The 27,228-nt window shown below is 37.3% G+C and overlaps 1 protein-coding gene and 3 non-coding genes across 4 annotated transcripts in view; all 4 read right to left on the bottom strand.

Annotated features, from left to right (window-relative positions):
* WDR43 (WD repeat domain 43) overlaps positions 1-27,228 on the bottom strand; it is a 40,552-nt gene that overhangs the window by 3,117 nt on the left and 10,207 nt on the right. Inside the window, exons 3-16 of the mRNA XM_019735383.2 lie at positions 26,479-26,600; positions 22,597-22,717; positions 21,681-21,820; positions 16,989-17,091; positions 16,382-16,446; positions 14,267-14,438; positions 13,176-13,262; positions 12,138-12,269; positions 10,008-10,139; positions 5,230-5,316; positions 4,585-4,616; positions 3,467-3,530; positions 1,181-1,294; positions 577-646 (exon numbers count right to left, since the gene is read on the bottom strand). Coding sequence (XP_019590942.1) covers positions 577-646; positions 1,181-1,294; positions 3,467-3,530; positions 4,585-4,616; positions 5,230-5,316; positions 10,008-10,139; positions 12,138-12,269; positions 13,176-13,262; positions 14,267-14,438; positions 16,382-16,446; positions 16,989-17,091; positions 21,681-21,820; positions 22,597-22,717; positions 26,479-26,600 — 1,441 coding nt within the window. The remainder of the gene's footprint in view (positions 1-576; positions 647-1,180; positions 1,295-3,466; positions 3,531-4,584; positions 4,617-5,229; positions 5,317-10,007; positions 10,140-12,137; positions 12,270-13,175; positions 13,263-14,266; positions 14,439-16,381; positions 16,447-16,988; positions 17,092-21,680; positions 21,821-22,596; positions 22,718-26,478; positions 26,601-27,228) is intronic.
* On the bottom strand, positions 11,774-11,849 carry LOC141571971 (small nucleolar RNA SNORD53/SNORD92). Its single transcript, XR_012497005.1, has one exon. It is a non-coding gene; the product is annotated as a small nucleolar RNA SNORD53/SNORD92 (small nucleolar RNA).
* On the bottom strand, positions 12,615-12,687 carry LOC141571973 (small nucleolar RNA SNORD53/SNORD92). Its single transcript, XR_012497007.1, has one exon. It is a non-coding gene; the product is annotated as a small nucleolar RNA SNORD53/SNORD92 (small nucleolar RNA).
* On the bottom strand, positions 22,131-22,215 carry LOC141571972 (small nucleolar RNA SNORD53/SNORD92). The gene has a single exon (XR_012497006.1). It is a non-coding gene; the product is annotated as a small nucleolar RNA SNORD53/SNORD92 (small nucleolar RNA).

The following is a 27,228-nucleotide window of genomic DNA, read 5'->3' as shown; positions in this document are numbered from 1 at the left end:
GGTAATGACATTATTTTACTTAAGCAATTTGCTACTTAGGACATTTGAGGATGGCCTATATGTATTTTCTTGACTACTCTTGTCTGGTTTTGACTCATAAAATGACTAAATTGTTTGTATATGACAAAACCAACTTGTTCCTTGAAAGATTGATAGAATTCACTTACAAAACCTCTGTATCTGGAATCTTGTGAGGGAAAGTTCTGATTAAATCATTTTTAAAGCTATTGGCTCATTAAAGGTTTCTATTATTTTTAAGTCAATTTTGGTCACTGATGTTTCCTAAGTTACCTGTATCATCTAGGTTTTTCAATGTATTGACATAAAGTTTGTTCAGTGTTCTTCCATTTAAATCTCTTCCATACCTAATGTCCTTTTTTGTTACTGTTACTATATTTGTGCCTTCCCTTTTCTTACCTGACCACATTTTTGCCACAGGCTTGCCCATTTTCTTATAGAAAGTGCATCAAAACACGATCTTATTCACATTGATGTTTTTATAAAATAACAGAGTCGAGTCCATGTGAAAAATTAAATGTTCCAACTCTAGCTTATACCCTACCCCCAAGCTTTTACCTTCTTCATACACCAATTTTGCCTTCTGTTCAGGACAAGTCATTCCCTTTGTTTTTTCTGATGCTGTAACCTGAAAGATAATAAAATGCTATTATGAAGTAGAATGCAAGCGTACCTCAAGTATCACCAACCACTACCACACCCAACCTTCCCAAACAGTAAATTCATCCTCAACCATTATATGATGACCTCAATATGACGTAGATCAAATACAGGGGAAAAAACAAATTGAGCAAACACAAGAAGGAAAGAATTACTCTGTAAAAGCGGATAAACCTTTTAAGGCAACCAGAATTTCTTCCTGTGACAAAAATTTTTAACTACATAAATACCCTGTAACTTTTTGTTCATAATTCCACAACCACCCTAAGTCTATTAACAACTGAAATGTAATAATGAGAACCTTTCAGTAAAAGTTGAAATAGACACAACTAAGTTTACTTCCTGTCAAATACGTAACATTTCCAAGTTAAAAACTGGATCCTGATTTACCAATTTCTTACTGCAAAGGGGAGCTTTCAATGTCCAGGTAAATGATCCTTATCCCTCTCTCCACTCCTGTCACATCCAGAAGTTTTAGCACAAAACAACTTGATTTACTTACTTGTGTGATTAGAAGGATAAGCTTTCCATGAAGGTGGGAGAGTTTCTGAAAAGTTTTTACTCTGCTTTCCATTAACTGATACAGTGTCCCCAGCTGGGGTACCAGGTCAGGTAACTAAGTTCAAAAAACAAAAAAGGTCGTTTGATACTATTATGACAACATAGGTAACAAACATACAATAGCATGCTGAGTGTTTGGCCACTGTACTACAAGCATCTGCTTGCTATCTCCAGTGGCAGCGGCTGCTTATGACATCGCCTAGCAACGTCCAACTTTCAGAGGCCTTTAATGTCCTAACAGCAAAATGTAATACATTCCAAAAAAATGATACGAGATCAAAAGAAGAAACTGCAAGGTAGGACAAAGTGCAGGGCGAGACTTCTTTGTACTGACCACATTATTTCATGAGATGGTCAATATAAAGAACACACTAAATGAAAAATACCTCCCCAAACAAATGTCCCTGGGTTAAGGGGGCTTTCCTTTGAAATTTACTCTCTGCTGATATTACATTATCTACCTCATCCATAAGGCCCCAGCAACCTAGAGGAAGCTTTTCACAAACTTTCAGAGACCAGCAGGACAGAGTACAAAGCTGACAACACAGCATTTCAAACAAGCCGTTACATAATCCTCTAAATCATGCTTAAATTAAAGCAGTCAAGTCTCTTATTTGTCCCCCCAGAGCTACTGAAAAAGGACTCCTCTTTGCCCTTAATTAGTCTTACTCACCCTCCTATCTCTGACACACTAGCATATGTTTCATTCAAATGTTAAACACGTTAAAAGTAAATAGACACAAAAATGAATAAAACAAAAGTTTAATGTGGTTGCATTTCAATTACCATCATCTCCCTTTTCTATTTGTCCCTATTCAGCCTATGAGCTTCAGGAAGATGGGGATCAGGGTCTTGTACATTACCAAAGCCTCCAAACCTAGCATAATCCTTGGCTTAGAAAAGGTACTTCAAGTTATCTGGTTATGAAAAGAGAAATAAAGGAAAGATGGAAGGAAACAGACTATTTTCTGAGGAGAAAGAATTGTGGGCTGTCAGTCCTCCCCATAGCAAATTTCCTGTCTGTTTCGCAATGACCTTGACTACTACACAACCACTACTCCGCAGTTATACCTTAGGAGATGGTTCCAGAAGGGCTCCCACTACAAGGACTCCTAGGGCTCTTTTCACTTCTAAGCAAGTACCGTAGGTCACAAAATGAGTGCTGTCCTGTTTACCAGCCAGAGTGCCAAGACCTGATGCTGCCAGCGATCTTTCCCTGCCGATCCCCATACTCCTCAGCCTCCTCGTCATTTCTGCCCGCAATTCATCCCCCAGAGTCCCACAGCGGGGAAATCCAATATCCATTCTTGCTGTTTCTCGTCTCTTCCCCCATTCTAACATCCTGGCAGAGTTCTCCACGGACACACAGAAAACAACTGCTGACCTCAAAGCAGCTTATCCAATAGTTCTCCCTACTTCCAGCTACTGAGGGCAGAAGGAGCCTGCGATAGAGAACACGGGCAGTGACCAGACAGGAAGAGCTGTATTGGGAGGAACAGCTATAGTTTTAAAGATCGATTACAAATTTTCCTAAACTATCCTCTGTACCCTTTTAAGAAAACCTATTATAAGGTGCTAGATAATCAAGTAAAAGAAAACTTTTTTCTACCTTAAAATATAGCTAATTTAATGGTATGGCAAAGAACCCAACTCATATTGTGACATATAACACTGTTTTTTTCTGGTGTTCGCTAAGATTTTATGCTCCCTCTCTTCCGCTTGCATAGATAACCAAGAGCTGAGAGCAGCCCCGGCAAAACGTCACATGTTGAATGTTTAATGTATGTCATTTTAATCATAAACTACCTTTTATCCTCCTGGAACAAGGTAGGATAGACAAATTAGCATATATACAAACTTTAAAAATCTGCTAAGTTTTTAAGAGGGAAGGAGAGAGACATACAATGTAAAGATAATCTTGCTGAATAGGTGATGTATGTAGAGAAACATCTGAAGGCTAATATGACAACATATAACTTTTCTCCAAGTTCTCTATGGAACATGTTACTTTTAAAGTAACATATTTGTCCAGGGGACAAAAAGATCAATTTATAAAAGGCAACAACAGTGACATTATGACACTACACCTGGTGAAAAACAAAAATCTCTAGAAGCAACAGCTGAGGTTGAAGAACAGATAGAGAGCGGATGGTTTTGTTAAGCCGCCAGTTGATAATACTTATCAAAGCCAAACTATTCGGCAACTGTAGCAGAACGCAAGACTTACTGTGGATAGGTATGACGCATGGACTGTTAGCACACATTTTAGCCACTGAACCATTAAAACAGCACTGAAAAAAAGGGGGAAAAAATCCAAGTAAACTAATGTCAACTTTTCAAAATTAAATTCAACTGTGTTATAAAATTAGCAAAACTCAGGCAAAGTGAAGATCTATAAATTGTGCTCTGAGAAAATGACTACAATAAATCACTGTGAAGCTGACAGTCTATATCATTCTTTCTTTCATTCTTTCACTGAGTCTCTATCAGAGCTGTGTGGCATACTTATTTCTTGGGGAAGTAGGATGGATTGGAAAACAGGACAAAAGTCTTTTCCTCTAAAACAACTGAATGCCAGAATAAAATTCATGCTTTACTTTACAATTAACTGTTGTGAGGGCACTGAACTGGGCTCAACTGACTTTGCATTTTATGTTCATAATATGTGAGCCCATCATTTATTCATCATCAGGTACAAATAGCAAAAGATTTCCACACAAACATTAAAAGACAAATACAGACCAAAAATGTACAAGCCGGGCCTAATTAATGAGTTCTTCAGCTTTCCTTTGTGAACTCCAAAGGCTAATGAAGCCTACCAGGAAATAACTTAGAAAAGTAAAACTGCATTTGTAGATACTGATAATACTATACTGATAATACTATGCTACAAGCTTAGAATCTTTGAAATATCAACTTCCTATTTAAATACTTAATCATCAAATGAACAAAAAAAGACCCACAATATTTAGTCTTTTATAACAGACTCCTTCCAGTGCCTTAGCTACCAGCTGTTGGGCATGTCCTACAAATGGCAATTTTACATATCACGATTAGGACCAAATCATTAAATTAGACTAACTTATTCAGTGACCTGATAATAAAGCTAAAAAACCTACACAGGAATTTTCCAAAAGGAAAAAAAAACTATCATAAAATCTTAGGAATAAAGAGCCTTTCAACTTAAAATAAGTCAGGAGAGTAATATTTGACAAAGATTAGTTTATTAGTCAGAATTTGGGGCCACCTACCATGTAATTTCATGCTGTCAGGCACTGCTATTTTTAACAATCACCTCTAAAATATTTATAAATCAAAGCAATTTAAGTCACTTGAACATCTTACCTATTAGGATGTCCTTGCAATCTCTTTGTAAGCTGAGGGGGAGAAAACCAATATTAGCAACAATACTTCAGAGGCAGCCAATTTCCATCAGTTGCCAGGACACACACATACACATAAACACAGGAAAATAATGACTGTTTTAGGAAATCATTATTCCTAAATTTCCTAATTCCTAAATGTTCAAACCAATATAACAGAATCTAGAAATACAGTCCCACAATGAGGGTAATTATTTGATAAAAATCTAGGCTAGGGTTTATATGAATGAATGTTCAGAATAGGCAAGTCCATAGGGACAGAAAATACGTTTGAAGTTGCCAGAAACTGGGGATAAAGGAGAATGGGGAATGACCAATAGGGACAGGATTCCTTTTTGGTGTGGCAATTGGACAACCTGTGAATACACTACAAAACAATTAACTGTACACTTTAGAAGGGTGAATTTTATGACATGTGAATTATATCTCAATAAAAAATAGAGAGAAAAATCTAGGTTAGACAAATATTGTTTGAGTAGATGTATTATCTATTATCCACTGTGAATACCCTGCTTGCGTCCATACTGCAAATCCACTTCTCTAGATACTGGATTCAGTCTTACACTCCTAGCACGGGAACCGTGGAATGAACCGAGCACTCAGTTACCTCTTGCAACAACGGAATCACAGCATGCAGGGGCATCCTTAACACAGTCCTCTTAATGAGGTTTAAATTTCTAGTCTGAAGCACTTTCTGTGAGAAAAGAAAAGAAATATGAAGATAAGCAAACTCTGAAGCTAAGGACACCACGGGAAAAACTGTCAGCAAAAATGATTTTAAAAACCAAGCAACAAACTACCAACTGAATTTTAGCAAATAAAGGGTGGGGGACCGAATGGAGAATGTTCTATTATGACTTATGGCTATCAGACATCTATCAGCACATCTACTTCAATAAACAGGTTTCTTCTCCACAAATTCTAAACTTTTAGAAAGTAAATGTTTTTACATAAAACAGAAAAGAATACCTCTGGACATCTAAGTACAGATATACACCACTTTAGAGTAGTTCAGAAACCTTCATTTTATGAAATTAGAAATGTATACACATAACAGTGAGCAAAAACATATTAAAGTCACACTTAGAAAGCAACAAACCTCTTAAAATTCTTTTTTTTTTTTCCAAAAAAATTTAAGCCAATCAAAAGATCACGAGTGCTGAGTCAACAGGGAGCATCAACTGGAGAAGCCCAGTCCCTACCCCAAGGCACAGAAAAGGATGCAAAAGGGAGCAGATTACTCCTAACTGCATCCTGCAGGTTTTTCAACTACTCCAAACCCCAGATGCTTCATACAGAAGAGAGGGGGCGGGAGTAAGAGTCGTTTCCTGTCTCAAATCCTGATCTCCCTTCCTCTTGAACACTTTTAAATAGTTATTTTTTTCTATTTAACTTCCGTACTAGCTGCTGCATGCTGTTATGGTGCTTGTTGCTGCTATAAAGGTCATGCTCAGTATCTGAACAGCACAAGTACCGTAAAAGGGCGAGATACGGAAAGTTAGTTTTCAACCTATTTTAACAGTCCTAACATACCCTTTCAGAATTCTCTATGGATTTGATTTGCCTGCAAAAGTATCTTTACACCAAGCCTTTCTAAATTCAAGTACTATTTAAAAACTATCACTGGCATAATTACATGGTTCCTTATGCAAAAGAAATAAAAACTTTTTATACACAATCACTAGAGAACTGAGGGATGGACTGTCCTGATTTAATAGTTTCACTTAACCTAATATTTTTATTTTCAAATAATCAGAATACAATATTCAAAGCAAAATATGTTGATCAGAACTTGAACAATAATTCAGCAAGTGCCTGACAGCACGAAACATGCCTGAAGTCACCTCTTTATTATAAACAGCAGTTATCACTAAGTTCCAACGATGTACAGTCACAGGGAACATTCTGTCTTAACTAGTCTACAAATTGCTTTTTCAGCTACAACATGCTTTTGTTAAGGTCCTCAGTTTTCATGGGATGTTCACACCACAAGGCTTCACTGCTTAAGTGGCCAAGTAGGGTAGTAGTTACTTAAGGTCAAAAAATACATTCTTGAAGTTGTTGCCCCACATCATTTATACCAAAAACTTGGTTAAGAAACAATGTAGGAATGCCAGTTTGTGAACTCCTCTAGTGTTCTAAATATGAAGGGGTCATATAATTTGTTGTCCAAACCAGGACACTTCTAAGAATGAAAGGAGCTACTATTAATAATTACACCATGATAAGAGGTGTAAACCAGAATTGTCACAGGCAAATAAGAGTATCTATGGCCCAGCTATTTAAGTTATTACAAACGCGGGGCAAAATAATTTTTAACGAGCTCTCAAATAATTCTTTTGCCCACTAAAGACAGAGGCTCTATGAAAATAATTTTTCAAATTTAAAATGGGCAAATAAAAAGTTATTCCAAACCAAGCAAAATTATGATAGAGAAGTTACCATTATTAACTTCTGCCAGGAATACATTTAAACAAACAACCCTATAAACCACAGCCACAACTAGCAAGATGATTCTGAAGACAGGGTTCTTCTTTTACAATTTTACTGCATTATAACTGAAGCACTAAAAACAGTGCACACTTAAAGAGTACTATTTGATCCGTTCGATGTGTATAAACATACACACACAAAACAAACACAATGATAAACACTCTATCACCCTCAAGGCTCTTTGGAGCCCTTTACAATCCATCCCTCCTCCCACCCCCACCCCTAGGCAACCACTGAACTATCTATTAGTCTGTATTTTCTAGAATTACTATATAAATGGAATCATACAATATGTACTCTTTCGTTGTCTGGCTTCTTTCTCACACCCCAAGTATGAGATTCACCCATGTTGATGTATCAATAATATATTCCTAATATTGCTAAATAAACAACTTGTTTACCCATTTATATGTGGAGGGACATGGGTTCTTTCCAGTTTGGGGCTATTACAAATGAAGTTGTTGTGACCATTCGCATATAAGTCTTTGTATGAACATGTATTTTTGATTCTCTTGGTAAATACCTGGAAGTAGAATGGCTGAGTGTTATAGTAGATGTAACCTTAACTTTTAAGAAATTGCCAAACCGTTTCCCCAAGTAGTTGGACCACTCTACATTCCCACCAAAAAGACAGAAGAGTTTCAACTGCTCCGCGTCCTCCCCAGCACAGGGTACTGTCTTTTAAATTTTAATCAATCTGTAATGGGTCCCTACTGTTATCTCACTGTGATTTTAATTTGCCTTTGTGATGACTGATGATGTATAATACCTTTATACAAATGGCACTTATTGGCCATTTGAAGTCTTTTGTCAAGTTATCTGTTCACACCTTTACCAATTGTTTTTTATATGAGTTGAGTCTCATTGAGTTACGGGTTCCTTATATATTCTGGATATCCTTTGTCTGATATATGAGTTGCAAGTATTTTTTCCCAGCCTGCAGCTTTCCCTTTTTATTCTCTTAAAAGTGTCATTTCAAAATAACTATGTATAGTGCCAGCTGGGTCCTAAACTGATGGGGGGATCACTTCCTAAAGGCCTAACCACTATGCTACACTCCTAAAACTAATACAGAATAATATTGAATGTCAACTGTAATTTTAAATTTTAAATTAAAAAAGAAATCAAAATATGTGGTATATACATATATATACAATGGACTATTACTCAGCCATTAAAAAAAGAAAGAAAATGAAGTCTTGCCATTTGCAACAACATGGATGGACCTAGAGGGTTATACACCAAATGAAATAAGTCAGATGAAGACAAATACCATATGATTTCACTTATATGTGGAATCTAAAAATCATAACAAATGGAGAGAAACAAACTCATAGATACAGAGAACAAACTGATGGTTGCCAGAGAGGAGGGGAGTAGGGGAATAGGAAGAAAGGGGGATGGGATTAAGTACAGACTTCCAGTTACAAAATAAGTCACAGAGATGTAACTTTCAGCATAGGGAATGTAGTCAATAATATTGTAATAACTATGCACCGTGACAGATGGTTACGATATACATATTGTAATCATTTCATAAGGTACATAAATATTGAATCACTGTTTTACACCTGAAACTAATGTAGTACTGTACGTCAACTACAATTTAAAAAAACTAAAAGCACTTATCCTTCTTTAAAAAAAGGTGTCATTTCATGAGCAAAAGTTTTTCATTTCCATTAAGTCCAAATGACCAATTTTTCCTTAAGCATTTCATGCTTTTTGTGATACATCTAAGAAGTCTTTCTCCACAAGTGAGCATAGATTTTCTCCTGTTTTCTTCTGGAAGTTTTGTAGGTTTTGGTTTCACATTTATGTCTATGACCTATTTTGTGCTGACTTTTGTACAAGGTATGAGGTAAGAGTTGAGATGCATTTTTTTCCCATATGGATATTCAATTGCCTCAGCACCAGTTGTTAAAAAGACTTTACTCTCCCCATTGACTCAACTTAGTACCTTTACTGAAAACTAACTGTGTATGCCATGTTAAACTAAAATCCACCTTCCAAAATACATACACTCACAAACTATTTTAAAAGTAATTTTAGGTTTTTAGACATGCTGATTTCCCCTCTCATTTTGTAAAATTACCTTAGACACAAATATTTAGATCAAAATATAAATCAGAATATAAATCATAATTCACAGGTTACATATTAAAGTCACTGTGACACTGCAATGAGTGTTACACACTTAGCAAATGTAAATTGCTTTAAGCTAATCAGGCAGTGCTTAAATCCAATTTTCTACACTTAAATTTTCTGTACAGACAACTGTCAAATTCTGGAATTTAAGGATTGAATTAAGTAACTTCATACAAGCAGTCACCAACTTACAAACACAGAAATCATAAATGCCTCGCTTTATACAAATTTCTAGTACTTTTACCTCTAAATACGTCACAACATAACCCCCAACCCTCTTAAATTTCACCCCAAAACCTCCTACCCATTGCCAAGGTTCCACCTCACCGCCCCCTCTCACGGCCAGGGGGAAATAAGTTTCTGGAATCCAGAGTAAAAACTCAGGAACGCATTTTCCTACAGAAAAAAATATAAATTGTGATCTAGAATGCTGAGTATTATAATTCGGGTACACTATGTTTATAAAGGCTTTTGTGAACTGAAGCCTAAGAACCTAATAACAATTCTGAACAATATTTCTATGAGAAAATGCATTCCAGGTTCAACATAATTCAATACAATCCCTGTGTAGGTTGGTGACTGTCTGTATAATGCCACCAAATGATATATATTTGACTAAACTCACAAAACATTAAATTAAAAATGGCCACATTGCATGACAATTCACTCTGTGAATGTGCTATGTCAATCAACTTCTAAGAAAAATTAACCATCTTAATTCATTTAAAAACTGCTGTTAATACTTACATTTAGCATTTCGAAATCATTACTTTCTAAACCCTGTGCAAGAAGAACTGGGAAGCTATTTGTCTGTGGAAGATCATCCTTTTCTTTTTTTGTATCTATATCCAGTGTTCCCAGGCGTTCTTCAATGCTAAGCTATAGAAGAGAAATGATCTGTTAATGTTAAACCAGACAAGGCCTCAAGTAGTTTTGTCAAATTACTTTGTGCTTATGTCTCAGGAGACAAAAAGCACTGATTGATTCACACCTCAATCCTGAAAAATACAAATATGCTTTCTCATTCCAACAGAATCTCATTACCATAAAGTCAATGTTGGAGCAAGTGTAGTATCTGTAATCTAAGTTTCCAGATTCTAGTTGTCTAAAAAAAAACAACTGCCCAAGAAACCACGTTGGAAAATACCATCAGTAAAAATCCCTCTATATGAAAATTCAAAAAAAGGCAAGGATCTGGCAGCTGATTACTAAAGCATGTGAAAAAAACCTATTTTCACAACAGCTTTCCCTTCTGTAACTATTCCTTGCTATCAACCTCAGAAAACAAATATTATCAAAAGAACATAGTTACGTTTCCAATTTATAAAATGTCCTCCTGAAATGACTTTGGGTGGTGAACACACAATGTGATATATAGATGATGTATTACAGAATTGTACACTTGTAATTTTACTAACCATTGTCACCCTGATAAATTTTAATAAAAAAAAAAATGTCCTCCTATTTTTCTCTTTATTAGTCAGTTCCAAATGGTGATTTATGTTCTAAAAAATGCTATACTACAAGCAAGTGTCCTTGAAAATACCTAAAATTTGGTCTGGCCCGGTGACTCAGGTGGTTGGAGCGCCATGCTCCTAATGCCAAGTTCACGAGTTCAATCCCACATGGGCCAGGAAGCTGAGCTGTCTACAGCTAAGATTGTGAACGATGGCTCTCCCTGGAGCTGGGCTGCCGTGAGCAGCCGGAGGTCAGCATCAGCGGCCGTGGGCTACCATGTGCTGCCAGGAGTGGCCGGAGGCCAGTGTGAGTGGCCAACCGGCGACCGACTGCCTCAGCCGGCGGCTCATAATACCAGCACGGGCCAGGGAGCTGTGTCCTACACAACAAGACTGAGAAACAACAGCTTGAACTGGAGTGGGGAGAAGTGAGGGAGAAGCAGAAGGAGGGAAAAAAAAAAATATCTAAAATTTAAGTGTGAATAAACATGACAAAATTTGCTCTACAAAAACTCAACTGTATAGTCTAACAACCATGTTCTGCCAGCCATTTGGTACCTAATTCAAAATATAATGTGCTGCAACTACCAAAAACAGCAGTATGCTTTGGTCAAGCCTCCTGTTAGTGTCATCTTCACTTAAGAAAAACAAACAAACAAACAAACAAACAAAAAGAGGCAGCAGGAAATTAAGGGGCTGGATCTAGGCCAAGATAAAGGAAGTTGGCACATTATTTTTAAATACAGGTATCACATTATTGAGGAATAGTTTTTATGAACAGCAGTGTTATTCCCAACACCCCCACCCAATAAAGTAAGACATTTAGAATCAGGTAAAGAAACAACAATCTTTCTCTAACGCTAAAATAGTTAAAATTCTAGATTACTTAGACAACAGTGACACATATAAATGGAAGATGAAAAAGAAGACAAGTACATGGACAAGTACAGTAACAAGGCGGGCATGGGGGTTGGGAAAAGAGAAAATTCATAAGCACTTTAAGAAGTTATAATGACAGTCACCTTTAAAGACCAGTTAGCACAATACCAGCCAGGACTGCTCAGACAGCCAAGAGAAGAGGCATCACTGGAACTCAGCAACGTGCGAAACCCAATGAAAATCATCATGGCAAGTCCTGGCTTAGTCTATTCTATTATATTATCCAGCTATTAACAAATGGCCAGACCAGCACCCTCGTTAACAGTGGCTTTGTAAATAAGCCACTTACTAACTTTGTAAGGAAGTCTTACAAAGGTCACAATCTGGAATTTCAGAATCTACACTACCAGGGATGAAAAAGGGTAAAAGCAACAATCTCCGTTGTTTCCAAAGTTTCAACTTTGGCTCCATCCAATACGTTTGTTAGCATTTCCCAAGTAATCTTAAGTTTCAAATTAAAAATAGTCAGTGATTGTATTACCTCATTTCCCCCTAATTTTCGCTTGCTTTCTACATTCTCAGTTTGTGGTGGAGTAGGCTTGATAGCTGCATGATGACCAGGTATCCCAGGCACCAAAACTTTTGCTTCAGAATTCATCACTGGTGTTCTCACCTGTTAAACAGGATTAGCAGGTGTGTGACAGGAAATGACGCCTTAGTCCTTACTATATCCCCATTGAGAAAGCTAGCAGCTTTTAAAAGGTGTTCCTACTGGAAAATTTAATATAACTAACTTAATATGATATAAATTAAGGATAAATTTTAACTGAATGTTGGCAAATAAGTTTTTAAATTATAATCTGAAAGATCATAGTTTTAAAGCATTCAGTACCACATAAGAATAAAACGCAGAAAAAACAAAATCTGCAGATTACACAAGGACACACTGACTTAAAAAAGGTTAAAGAGTGTTATTATACATTTTACAACCATCCCCAGTAATCAATCTTTGCCAGAAATGCTCAGCCAACAGAAGGTGTCATCTCTGAAACTCAGCCAGAAATGAAACCATATGGATGTCATCATAACATGTCTTGACTTTCCTTTTCTCATTAAACTGCCAAACGTATGATACCTACATACATGTAGATGCCACATTATATTCAAAATAAAGCAAAATGACAATGCTTTTACATATGGTATTAAATTTCAGCCCCATCATGGTTTTATTCCACCCTGAAATACAGCATTCCTCTTAACAAAGTTATGTTCTTTTAAGTCTGAGATTGAAAAAACAATTGATAAATTTCATATTTATTCAATGATCATGCATGGGGGGGCAGTAAGAACTAAACCTAAGGTGTTGAACTTCTAGGCATCTATTCACTCATTCATTCAACAAGTCAAGAGAACAGAAACGAATAGTTTTATAGTCTTGATATCTAAAACTTAATCCCCCAAAATTTGTTAAAATCACAAAGATGATATTAAAATAAAGAATCCAATCGTAATATTACACAATAATTCAATTCACCCAAATCTCTTTTTTCCCTCAACTTCTAGTATGTAATACACTCACCTTGGTTACAGCCGTTTCTACTTTTGGAGCCCAGCAGTTTGAAATATCTCTTACTAAACACATATGAGGTTCTTTGGAATTTAAAGCCTGGGAATATAATTTTAAAGGGGAAATGGGGGTGGGGGAGAAGGAAGAAAGTGTCAAAGAAACTGAGAATAAAAACAAATGCCTACTTGTACATTTTTATAAAACTACAGAACAGCGTGAAAGACTTTCATACAAAATTGGCAGCCACTCAGACTAATCAGCACTCTGACCAAGAGCACTGAGGGGAAACTGAACACACTAGGCATGTCTACTTTGTTCATTTATGAACTGCTCCAATTTTTCACACGTATAGTTTTACAGATTTTTAAAATGTAACAGGTTTTAAAGTAAACATACCGTTTCCCCCAAAATAAGACCTAGCTGGACAATCAGCTCTAATGTGTCTTTTGGAGCAGAGATTAATATACGACCTGGTAAAATAATATAATATGATATAAATAATATATTCCGCTCATAGCCTCTGAGGGCCTTATCGAGTAAACGTATTATAAATGATGGCTTAAGAAACTGCGTATTGGACATGTTCATAAAAATTCACCAAGTTTCCTAAGAGACTTCTGTAATCCAAAAACTTAAATCATTGCACCCGCCCATTACATTTTCACTTAGAAAATTCATGGGTGCTACTACTAAGGGCTATTTTATTAAGATTTATCTTCTGGGTAGTTGGGCAAAATTCACGCATACCAGTGCTAACCAAAATGGAGCACTTTAAATGTGGCCAGGCCAAACCGATGTGCTGGTGAGTGAAAAGTATTTCAAAGACATACACCAAATAGAGGAGGAGTGGGAATCAAACATCTCAAGTCATGCTTTATATTGACTAAGCATTAAAATATTTTGGATATACTGGTGTAAGTAAATTATACATAGAGTTCTCATAAACTAAGAAACTAAACCACCCAGTGAAAAACGTTCTTCAGGGAACATATGTGACTCTTTTGAAGTATTCCACGAAAGCAGACCAATGCATCATTTTAAAACCTTCCTTCCCACAGACATGTTGACACCATACTGTTTACTGCAGAGCATCTTCTACGTACCACTCGCTCAATGGTGGGCTGAAACCAACTGCCATATACAAGCAACAAGGACATTTTGTCTGAGCAAAACCCAGCTGCTAGAATAGGGATGGGTTTTGGTGTTGATTTCTTGCCTTTCCCAGGCGTCACTATCTGAATTGTGCAGTTTGAAGTCAAAGGCTTTTTGCAGAATCTAAAAAGGAAAAAAATTAAATTAGAAAATCTGAAATAGCAACATCTCCTATTAATTCTTTGAAGTTGGCATGAAATGTGACCCCCCTCTGGCCTCCACTCTTCCATCAGGGGAGACCAGGGCCCCAGAGCACTGGTGTTCCCGGCGACATTCATCTATCCCTATCCCCACCAACACTCAAGACCTGATCACACAAATCTGCCTTTAGTCCCATCTGCCCTTCTATCCCACTTCGTCAACCCCCACAAGAGGCCCCAAACTCCCAAGGGCTCTCCCACCACCCTGGGCTTCGGCTCCGAATGGCTCTGTACATGCCCTATTCTAATCAGCCCCATCTCTAATTGTGCCCAACTCCCAAAGGCCTACTATGACCTCTGCAACGGAGCTCCAGGAGCAAAATGACCGGTAAAATATAACCGACAAAACTATATCCTCAATTTCCTCTCTAAGTACTCTCTTCACCTTTTTGCTCTATGCTGGCTCATCATGGTGTCCCTCTCAAAGCTGTGGTGTTTCCCCCCAACATCCTTTGTGCCAGAGGCCTTGGATATGATTGAACGTGCTCTTTGTTCTTCTTAACACTTCATGACAAATAGTCTCTCTCCCTCCTTCACCTCTAAAATCTTTGAAACTGTTGTCACCAGATACCAGCTACCCTCCCCCTGCTGTCATCCAATGACCTCTGAGTCGCTCCCCCACATTTCTTAAAAGGTTTGAGCTGCTCAGTGTCATTCTGGCCAACACTACTCCTGAAGAATTCCCTCTTAGTGGTTTCCATACCCAGCTGCTGGTCGATGATCTTTCTGATGCCATCCTCTCAGCTCCTTAACCTTCCTGCCTCCAACAACCGCACCCTCCAGTGACCACGCATTGCTCAGACCACAGACATCTTATCACCAATAAGTGCACAACCTCCACATCCTCAATTATAAATAAGCACCATCTCTGTCTTTCCAACTCACCCTCCTAGTATCCTGACTCTAAAACCATCTTTATCTAGGACTTTTGGCCTCTGCTTTGGCCCTTACTCCTCTGTAATCTATTCTCAACACATCAGACAGAATCACTTAAAACCTAGTGTCTTAAAACTTAGGTCAAACCCCATCAATCCTCTGCTTAAAATCCTTCAATGACTTACTGTTGCCCAAGAAATGCCCAAGTCCTCACAGAGTGGCTCCCTCCTTCTGGACCTTCTATCATACATTCCACACACCGGTATTACGATGTACATAAAGGCATTAAGTGTTACACACCAAAATGTTAACAGTTATTTCTAGGGAGAACTCAATGGAGGGAGATTTGGAACTATGCATCCTGCATCCTGAATGTTTTAAAATAAGTGTATACTGTTTTCACAATTAGTTCATATTTAAATAAACTACTATACTAGGATTATAAAAGGAAAGATACCAACTAACAACACAAAGTTGAAACTATTTTAAAGTTTAATATAACTGTGCACATGCTTGAGTCTCAGAACATGTTTATAGTGTGTGTATGTATACATATACACACATACACGTACATATACACACATATACACATATATGTGTGTGTACACACACACAAACACACACAGAGCAAAGGTTGGCAAATTTTCTATAAAGGATCAAATAGTTGGCCTCCAGCCCTTACTTTACCGACCCTGCATCTATGACTACTGCACATCCTAAAAGCAACACTCGCCTGTCCACCAAAACACTAGCGTTGCCGAGTTTCACTGGTCAATGTATGTGTGCCAGGAGCACCATCAAAGTTAGAAGTTAAGACTTCACCAAAGTCCACAAGGAAAACTCCCCAATTGAACCCTTTCTTTTAAAATTTATGGTTAAAACTACCAACATTTACTGTGCAGTAATATAATGCAAAGAATATTGAGGTGGGAGTATAAAGACAAGCCAGGGAAGGAAATAAATTTTTGACTTGAGAGACTTCTTACTTACCCATTTAAAATGTGTTCAAAAAGATGAACTTGACCATCTCTGCAAACAACAGCTAACTTGACAGGCTAAAAGGGAAATATAACTGATTACTCTAACATGTAATATACTTCAGTCTACTCTAATGGATAATTACTTTCATAATACACTTATGAAACTTCAACTATCCTCCCCACCCCTTTAAATAACCAGAGAAAAAATGACAACAGCAAGGATCACAATTGTTGCATTTAAAAATAATTACTGTCTCCAAAATCACAATTCGAGTTGTTTTTGTCAAGCTTGTAAGTTTAGGCCAAGAAGATAACACAGCCAAGGAGAATGCAGCCTGGAAGCTGATGAGTGAAGTCACTGCCAAGTGCAGAGGCTGACGACAGGAAACTGGTAGGCCAGGACTGCTGAAAATGCCATTGTGCCCTGTCCCTTCCTCTCAGAGCTCAACCACAGTGACCTAATGGTTACTTCCAACAGTCTAAGGAGATCTTTATTATATTTCATTCTTCCTCCCCCATGTCCTCTCTTTCCGGAATCATTAAATCATCAAAATCCCCATTTAAAAAATATTATTTGTAAAATCCAAAAACAAATTCTCAAAAATTGAGCCATTTACCTCTTCTCTGTTTTCTGACAAAGTCAAATCAATATAGACAGGTTCATCTGTAACTGTGAAAGACATCACTGCATTCTTTTCTTTGTTTTCTGACCGGACCTGCCTAGATAACAAAACCAATGATTACACAGCAAACACCAAAAGGGAGTCACAGCATTATATTCCCAATAATTTTTTCATCTTTTGAAAGCTAAATAAGGTGACCAAAGATCAAAATAAGGGAAGTACTCGTATACTATGATATAACATGGTTGCATGGGAAAAGAGAAAGCATTAATGCATTTGTGGCAGACTTAAACCTTCAGTAACATTCTCTACTCTTTTCCATTAATCTCTTCGCCTACCTTGATGCCAATACCACTTGCAGCTTTACAAACCTTGAAATCAGACAATTTGAGTCCTCCAACTTTTTTCTTTTTCAAATTTGGTCTGGCTATCTTTGCCCTTTGTATTTCCATTTGAATTTTAAAATCAGATTGTCGATTTCTAGAGTCTGCTGGGATTCTGACTAGGTTTGCATTGAATCTACAGATTTCAGGAGCTTACATCCTAGCAATAATAAGAGTCCAGAAACAGACATTTACTTACACACACACACACACAAATGATGCTCATTATTTGTTGATTCCTTCTTTGAGAATTCACCTACTTGCGAAAATTTATTTGTAAACCCCAAAATCAGTATTTGTGGAGCTTTCATGGTGTTTAACAGAGTAGCGAAACCCGAAGTTAAGCAAGGCTATGCATGCTTTGCCTTCATAGTTCAGCTCTCATATTATTAATACAAATATTCTTTTTGTGTCTATTTAGTGCTATGTTTTTTGCTTTTATGCTTTTTGGTGATTTCACTGTTTAAAATGGGCCCCAAGTGTAGTACTGAAGTGCTGTCTAGTGTTCCTAAGAGCAAAAACGCTGTGATGTGCATTATGGAGAAAATGTTTGTGTTAGATTAAGCTCTGTTCTGACATGAGTCAACCAACAATATATAGGGGCACACCTCAGAGACATGGCGAGTTTGCTTCCAGACCACCACAATAAAGCAATTATGGCAATAAAGCAGCTCGTAATCTTTTTGCTGTTGGAGGTTTCAATTTGTAAAACCCAACTTCTGGGAAGCACACTAAAGCGAAAACCTAACCCTGTATTTCCTCAAGGAGCAATAGTTCAGTATCACTAACCAAATCAGTGCTCATGAGAACTTTATACAATGTAACTACAGCGAATAACGAGAATCAACTATATGTGTATATACACGTATATATGCAAAAGCAATTCACTGGAGATGTCTTTTCAACACATGCTACTAGAACCACTGGATGTCCATAATGCAAAAAACATGAACGTTAATCCATTCCTTACACCATACATACGTATGAACTCAAAACAGATCACAGAACCAAATGCAAGATCTAAAACTAAAAATTCCCAGGACAAAACCTTTGTGACCTTGGATTAAGCAAAGATTTCTAAACATAAATCTGGACTTCCTCAAAATTAAAAACCATGGGGGCCGGCCCGGTGGCTCAGGCGGTTAGAGCTCCATGCTCCTAACTCCGAAGGCTGCCGGTTCGATTCCCACATGGGCCAGTGGGCTCTCAACCACAAGGTTGCCAATTCAACTCCTCAAGTCCCGCAAGGGATGGTGGGCTCTGCCCCCTGCAACTAAGGTTGAACACGGCACCTTGAGCTGAGCTGCCTCCCGGATGGCTCAGTTGGTTGGAGCGCAGGCTCTCTCAACCACAAGGTTGCCAGTTCAATTCCTCGACTCCCGCAAGGGATGGTGGGCAGCGCCCCCTGCAACTAAAATTGAACACGGCACCTTGAGCTGAGCTGCCGCTGAGCTCCCAGATGGCTCAGTTGGTTGGAGTGCATCCTCTCAACCACAAGGTTGCCGGCTCGACTCCCGCAAGGGATGGTGGGCTGTGCCCCCTGCAACTAGCAACGGCCACTAGACCTGGAGCTGAGCTGTGCCCGCCACAACTAAGACCGAAAGAACAACAACTTGAAGCTGAATGGCACCCTCCACAACTGAGATTGAAAGGACAACAACTTGACTTGGAAAAAAAGGCCTAGAAGTACACACTGTTCCCCAATAAAGTCCTGTTCCCCTTCCCCAATAAAATCTTTAGAAAACAAAAAAAATTAAAAACCACAGACTTGGGAGAAAATATTTGCAAAACATAGACCTGATAACAGATTTATACTCAATATATACAGAACTGTCAAAACTCAAGAAGATAAACAAATAAAAAAATAGGCCAAAATATATGAACATACACTTCATCAAAGAACATATCCAAATAGCAAACAAGCACATGAAAGACTCTCAACATCAGTAGCCATTAGGGAAATGGCATATAAAACCACACTGAGATACCACTACACACCTATTAGAATGGCTATAGTTAAATGACCACATCAAGTGTTGTTGAGGATGTAAAGGAATTAGCACTCTTATATGCAGCTGGTGGGAATGTAAAGTGGAACACCCCACTTTGAAAAAATTTGGCAATTTCTTAAAAAGTTAAATATACACCAATCATATGATCCAGCCACTGCACTCTTACATATTTACCCAAAAGAAATGATATGTCCATACAAAGACTTGTATACAAATGTCCACAACAGCTTTATTTGTCCCAAACATGTCAACAGCCTGGAGACTGGGGTGGGGAGGGGGATTATGAAGGGACATGAGGATCCTCTTAGGAGCCATGTACATAGTCATTGCCTTGATTGTGGTTTTCAGGGATGTATGCATTTATCAAAACTTAAATTGTATGCTTTGAATATGTGCATTTAGTATACCATTTATACTTCAACAAAGCTTAAAAAAATCTATGCACAAATGAAAAAATAAAGACTGAGCAACAGAGTAACAAACATGATTTACAAACACAATGCATAATCAGTTTCTTTTTATTAACTAATGAAACTTTATGCATTGACCAGTAGACAGTATCTCAATATTTGTCTAGAAAATAGTTGATGTAACAAATTCTAAATATTTCACGCACAATAAATTCTTAATAAAACAAGATTCATTTTAACCTAAAGTCATTTATACTATACATGTTCAAAATCACTGCTATCAGACTACTACATACAGAAAAAATTGCTATCTTAACCCATCAACAGGAGATAGCATTGTCTTACAGTAATAGAAAAGGGTTTAAGTCTTCATTCAGCAGCACAAGGCCTTCAAAAATGTTACCTCCTTACAGAAATGTGTCTTTCAGTGCTAATTATCAGAGAACTTTAGGCTTGCTCATCTACCAAAACACAATATTTTCAGAAGACCGGATGGCTCATTTGGTTTAGAGCAGAGCTTTCAACAAGGTTGCCGGTTCAATTCCCACATGGGATGGTGGGCTGTGCCCCCTACAGCTAAGACTGAAAATGTCAACTGGACTTGCAGCTGAGCTGGGGCCTCCACAACTAGATTGAAGGACAATGACGTGGAGCTGATGGGCCCTGGAGAAACACACTGTTCCCCAATATTCCCCAATTAAAATAAAAAAGAAAACACAAAATTTTCATAAATGGCCTTTTTGGTCAGCCTTTCAATATGAGTTTTTGTTTTTTAAGTTTACTCCTCTGTTAGTAGGAAGCTCCCAGGCATACACATACTATTTTCAGAATCTTAAGACAACAGAAATCACCTTCTCTTCTATACAAGAAATTCTGTAGCCAGAAGCTTCTAGGTCTAGGGAGCCAAAGAGGTGAAGCATTAAGACAGAAGCAGCTCAGTAATGTCGGAAGACTTTGGTGGCAGATTTTAGCTTCTTGGCATTACTAATTTTTTATGTAATTGTTAACCCCTCTAGAACTAAAATCATCCCAACAGGTACTCTTCAAATATCAGATACAGAATTAAAAAACTAACGCAATCAGATTATAAGAGGCATAATTAGGAACTACAGCTTAGCTGATGGACTACATGTGGTCTCATGAAACTTTCTGCACACAACTACTTTAAGGAATACGTATTTTGATGAGTCCCACATCTATCTGAGTGTTATTTGGCATAAACTTACAGTTAATTTTATATGGTCAAGAACATGCTCAACAACTGATTACTAGGATGAGAAACTACTCCTGTATTTTAAATCTCTATTTTGTCCATGATCAGGTTTAAAAAAAAAGTTGTCATACAATCCAAGAAATTTCTTATACTTTTTAAATTTAAAAACTTTTTGATGGCCCTTTAATACAAAATTAATTTTTACTTTTAAAAGTAGTTTCAAAAGGAATTAGTAACAGTAACTACTGCCCCCCTTGCCCCCCCCAAAAAATGCTGCTGGGATCCTCAGACACAGCCAAGGAAATTAATGTCCTCAGTAACCATCAGTCAGTAAATAGACTGCTCTAACCCAGTGGTCATCTATTTCAACAATATTAGAGATTTTCTTGAAATTTTTTTAAAAGGTTATTTTTAAATTGCCTAGTCACAAAAACATTCAGCCCCCTGCACCTCTAAACAAGCAAGGATGAGGTTCTATGATGTAATGCTCTGAAATTTTTCTGATATACATGTTTTTTAAGGAAGGTTCAATTCTTCATTACAAGTCAATCTTAATCTAACATTAAATACAATAAAGCAAGTTTCTTACTCATCATTTATATTAACCATATAATATGTGACAAGATTCTTTCAAGGCAAAGCTATCTCCCAAATCCAAGATTACATACCAGACATTAAGTAACCGGTCATGTACTGCTCCAGACAGAAAATAGAGACCTGTAATTCCATCAAAGGGTTGGTTCTCACTAGGAGGTCTGATAGTGGTGAACATAAGTGATGAAACCGGAGTTGCATGTCCTGTGAAGTGCTAAAAAAAAAGTTACATCACATTAGAAGAGGAATACAAAACAGTAACAAAAATTAAGAGTCTATATGTACAAGATATATTTGAGACATTTCTGAAATCAGAGCTCCAGACTAAAGGTGATAAATTTAATTCTAAACAACTAAGGTTATTTGTGCTATATTCTTCTCACTTCTTAAAAACTCCACAGCTGAAAATATCGAAAATTAAGATGTTCCTTCTAACTCCTGTGACCCTAACACACAACCTGTATTTCTTCCACTTTTGAGTGAAATATTCACTTAATTCTATCCAGTTGTACAGGGGTGATTGGGTGCTCAGACACAGCCAAGGAATTGTAGGTCTTCATTTTACTCTCAGTGAGTCGAAACCACAATTTTAGGGCATCATCACAGCACCAAATGATCAGTAACCCCGAGCACACTCAGAATCTAATGTGTACTAAATCTCCACAGTTAAGCAAGGGGACCAAATGATGGATGCAAGCTAGAAATCAAAATCACTACAATCACTACATAGTAGAGTAAAATATTTTTAATTCAAATTTCACTTACTTGTTCTATTCATTTTTCCAATACATATGAAGTAGACATGTCTAACCTATTTAATATTTAACATCAACAAACCGGATTTGAGGCTAACTTTTATTGCTACTATTTGATGGGCTTGAAAAAAAAGAACCTGTATTCTTAAAACAATATTGTATGGCTCAGACTTCTGACCTTTTTCACACTTACTCTAGATGACTATTATGTTTACAACTAATTTGATTCACTCACTCTGTAGACTTCTTTGGTCTCTAAAACCCATAGTTTGATTGTTCGGCCAGCTGAAAGCAACATCTTTCCATCTGGACTGATACACAGGGAACTGACGCTGCTATTGTCTCCTTTCCATTTGCTGTATTGTGAAGAGAAACAATAATATCTGAATGAATAAGGACAAGACTTTGTTCAGAGCAAAAACGTAACAAAAAACAAATCAGGCATTAAAAATACAACCTACGGGTTCCATGCCAAATTTCATTCCCTAAAAACTTGTGTCAGGTAACTAACCCTGGACGAATTACTAAGATATAGCCTCCCTGATAGGAAAGATTCTCAAGAGGCACCAAGAAATGGGTAAGAGTTTTAGAACATAAGAAAATGGGTAGCTGTGTACCCTGTGACCCATGAGGTGGATTTTGTTAACACCCAGTAAACTCCCATGCTGGCTGGGCCTCTGCAAGTCGTCCATCCCCGCCAGGGCTCCTACATGCTCTGGAAGGATGGCTTTTCATTTACCTAGTAACACAAGTGAGTCCTCAAACCACATTCCAAAAAGTTATTTCATCCCAAAGCCACACAGTTGAGCCCCATCCGATAGGGTAAAATAAATTAGGTGTAGATACGATTAGCAGCATGAGTCTTTTCAGTTTGTTGCACACTTTAATGTTGTTAGAGGCAACAAGCTGAGCTGTTCACTTATAAATCAAGAAGTAACAGCAGCAATCCTATTACCAAAAGAAGCTAATGCTAAAGTGGAAGAAAATGTATTTCTCTGCCAATCACACTGGAATACATCAAATTACTCATTTGGAAAAAAAAACTTAAACTCCTACCTTATACTACTATACACACACAAAACTTACTGATTAAAAGTAAGTATTGAAAATATATATACATATATATATATGAAAACAGTTTATAATCCTGGGGTTAAGAAAGTCTTTTCAAAGCAAATACAAACCAGAAATCATAAAGGAAAAAAATGGCCTGATTTAATTAAATAAAATGTCTGTACCACAAAATACATCATTAAAATGAAAGCATGAGGCTAGGAGAAAATATCCAAGATATATACTATAAATAAAAGACTATTGCTCAGAATAAGTAACTCCTTATATTTAAGAAATAGCTCCTTGAGTTCAAGAAATAGAACTCAAAATAAAAATAGACAAAGTATATAAACAGGCAATTCACAAAAGAAATACAAATTATCAATAAACATGAAAATACTCAACCTTGCTAGTTAGTAATCAAGGAAATGCAGCAATAATGTAGGACAATCTTTCCTTTACCCTCATCAGTTCCTAACGTTAACAATTTCTCATCAATTTCTCCAGCTTCAAGCCTCACTTACATTCATTATTCAACATCCATTCATGAATTGATACATATATAAAAAGCCATAATCCCCACCCTGACAAGCTTCTTGATTCAGCAATGAAAATGCCAGCACAGAGCTAATACCATCACCACACCCTCCACTCCTCCCCCATTAAGAGCTCTGCAAATCAAGGTGTAACCCTCCTGTAGCAGCATCACCTGAGAACTTGTTAAAATTACAGACTTCCAAGCCCCAACTTGGACCTACTAAATCAGATCTGTATGTATATATAGATCAGTACTGTATATGCACACTACAGCTTAAAATGCACTACATCAGAAGATTCCACTCTGGGAAATATGACTGGTTCCAGAGGAATGACCTACACATACTGACATCTGATGGCCTCCCAATCACTCTACAAATGAAGCCCAACAATTGAGCCACACACCCAGTCCTTCCAATCAGATTTTTCATATTTCATTTTCAATAGCAGCATGCAGCCAAAGATCGCCAGTCATTTGAAGAATGCCTTTAACATGAAAGACAGAGACCAAAATCAGAGAAAAATCAAAACACATTCTCAAGAGGGAGATGATGTAGGAAATATAAGAAATAAATTTTAAATCCTATAGCTATTATTTTCGGATAGTTATGGTGTATTATATGCATAAAAGGAACATGATGCAACACAAAAACATTCAGAGAACAAAAAACAACTCCTGTAAAGTTAAAAATATGCTAAGAGAAATTTAAAAATTCAATAGATGATTTGGAAGTTAAAAATATGCTAAGAGAAATTTAAAAATTCAACAGATGATTTGGAAGATAAAACTGAAAAAATCTCCTATGAAACAGAAGAAAACAACAAAAGGGAAAAAATTTTAAGAGGAAAAAAAGTACAAAACTTAAAGAATTAGTCCAGGTGATGCAACACCTAAATAACACTATAAGTACCAGAGAAAGAACAGAAAACAGAGGGAATGAAATTACCAAACATATAGTACAAGAAAAAGGAAGAACATGAATTTCCAGGATAAGTGGCACCTGGAATGCCAATGTAATTCACTGATTCAAGAAAAAAAAACAGGATATTTTAGGATACTAGGATAACTAACAATGAACGCTAAAACACAAACAAACAAACAAACAAACCAATAAACCAATGCTTCAAAATCCTGAGGGAAAATTATTTCCAACCTAAAATTACATATCTTCAAACTATCAATCAACTGTCAGGGGAGAATAAAGATATTCATGGACAAGCAAAATCTCAATAAATTTACCATCCACACACCCCTCAGGAAGCTACCAATTTGGGTGCTTCACCAAAAGGAAGCAGCAAACCAACAAAGAAAAAAATGGGATCCAGGAAACAGAGGCTCCATCTGACAAGAGAATGTTCATGGTGGTGGTGAAAGGAAATCTCAGGACAATCCCTGTTCAGCAGACCCTGGAAGAAGGCAGAGACGTTCTCCAAGAAATAATAAAACTGATTAACTGAATGTGTATAACAATAACTGAGAAGATTTATACCACAATAGGAGAATGAAATGATAGGCGTATACAAACCTAAGCAAATGAACAGTAAGGCCTCTGAACTAGCTTCTTCCCATATAGTCTAGATGTCGCTGACAGATTACTTTTTTCCCAAAGCATCATTTTGGTTACTGATTCCCAAGACATGACCTCCAGTGGCTCTCTCCTGCTTACCAGATAGAATCTAAAACTCCAAGAAAGTACTTTAAGTACAGCAGAAAAACACTACCAGAATTCAAAACAGTAGGATCAGAACTCCTCTGCCACTTATTAGCTGTAGAATAGGGACATCATTATCCTCTTTAGGGTCCTCATCTATTAGATTGGTGCAAAAGTAATTGCAGTTTTTGCTCAATTATTTTTAACCTTTTAAACCGCAATTACTTTTGCACCAACCTAATATATAGCAATTTCACTACATTCAACAGTCCACATTTATTGAACATCTACTATACAGCCAATCACAGGCTTAAACTAGAAGAGTTGCCAGCGATTTTTATCTATGACACTTTAGGCCAGACTTTTAAGATACTTTGGCCCATATCCTCTACCTGCCTTACCTCCTACTGTGCCCCTTCTCTAAATTACTCTACTCAGGTCTGAGTAAATTTTCCACTTCCCTTTCTCCTGGTCTTGGCCATTTCTCCATCTTACTTTCCTCACCCTCAAAAGGATTCTTCCACCCTCTTCTATCCAAAGCTTACCTATCCTAGAAGGCCCAACTGAAATCCCTTCTCTTCCACCAGGCCTACTTATTTGACCAGTAATCACAAGTTACCTTATGACATCTCTTGAGCAGTTATTTTACTCTTGTACCATTCTTTAAGTTTAATGTATTACAATCATGCACGCCCAATTTGATTAAAAGTTCCCCGAGAACAGTCTACAGCCTTATTAGCGTCACTATTCCCCAACCTGTCCAATATCAAATTTTACTTATAACAAAAACAGTCTCAATTTGTCCAACTCTAATGCATTTCCAAAGCGTAACCAAATTACACCTCCAGCACCACAGAACCATCAATGGTACTCACCACTTTACTCTGCACGTCTGTGTATTCCATTCCACAATATGCTTATCATCTGAACAACTATATAAACAGCCATTTTCTTGATGCCACTGTATGCAATTGACTTTGTTATCATGGCCACCGCTCTGTAGAGGAAAAAAAAAGATTAAGGAAAAAAATAAAACTCATCTAATGTAACACGCACTTTGGAATCATTACTAAACAGTTAACTAAAATGTTAGACTTTAACATAACTATAAAATCCCTTAACCAGGCGACCGGTTGGCTCAGTGGTTAGAGCATGGTACTCATAACACCAAGGTCACTGGTTGGAGCCCCACATGGACCAGTGAGCTTCACCCCCCGCCCCCCCGCCACAACTAGATTGAAAAACAACAACAACTTGACTTGGAGCTGAGCTGCGCCCTCCACAACTAGATTAAAAATGACGACTTGACTTGGAGCTGAGCTGCGCCCCGCACAACTTGATTGAAAAACAATAACTTGACATCCTGGAATAACACACTGTTCCTCAATATTCCCCAATTTAAAAAAAAAAATCCCTTAACCTGTAACTATCCATTTCCAACATCAAAAATGAGATAAAACAGCTATAACTTCATCAAACGTTACCTTTCCCTTCTCTGCTAAAAAAATGTACTTCCACATCGTAAGCCAAGATACTAATCATAAACGCCATTGGCTTGACAGGAATGCCAGCACAAAGCATGATAAAAGACTTTATAGACAGTGGTAAAAAGTCGGTGACACTTG

This window comes from Rhinolophus sinicus, linkage group LG05 (assembly GCF_036562045.2).
Source record: "Rhinolophus sinicus isolate RSC01 linkage group LG05, ASM3656204v1, whole genome shotgun sequence".
Classification (NCBI taxonomy): domain Eukaryota; kingdom Metazoa; phylum Chordata; class Mammalia; order Chiroptera; family Rhinolophidae; genus Rhinolophus; species Rhinolophus sinicus.
The sequence above is the reverse complement of the archived record's forward strand: the minus strand, read 5'-3'. Positions and strand labels throughout refer to the sequence as shown.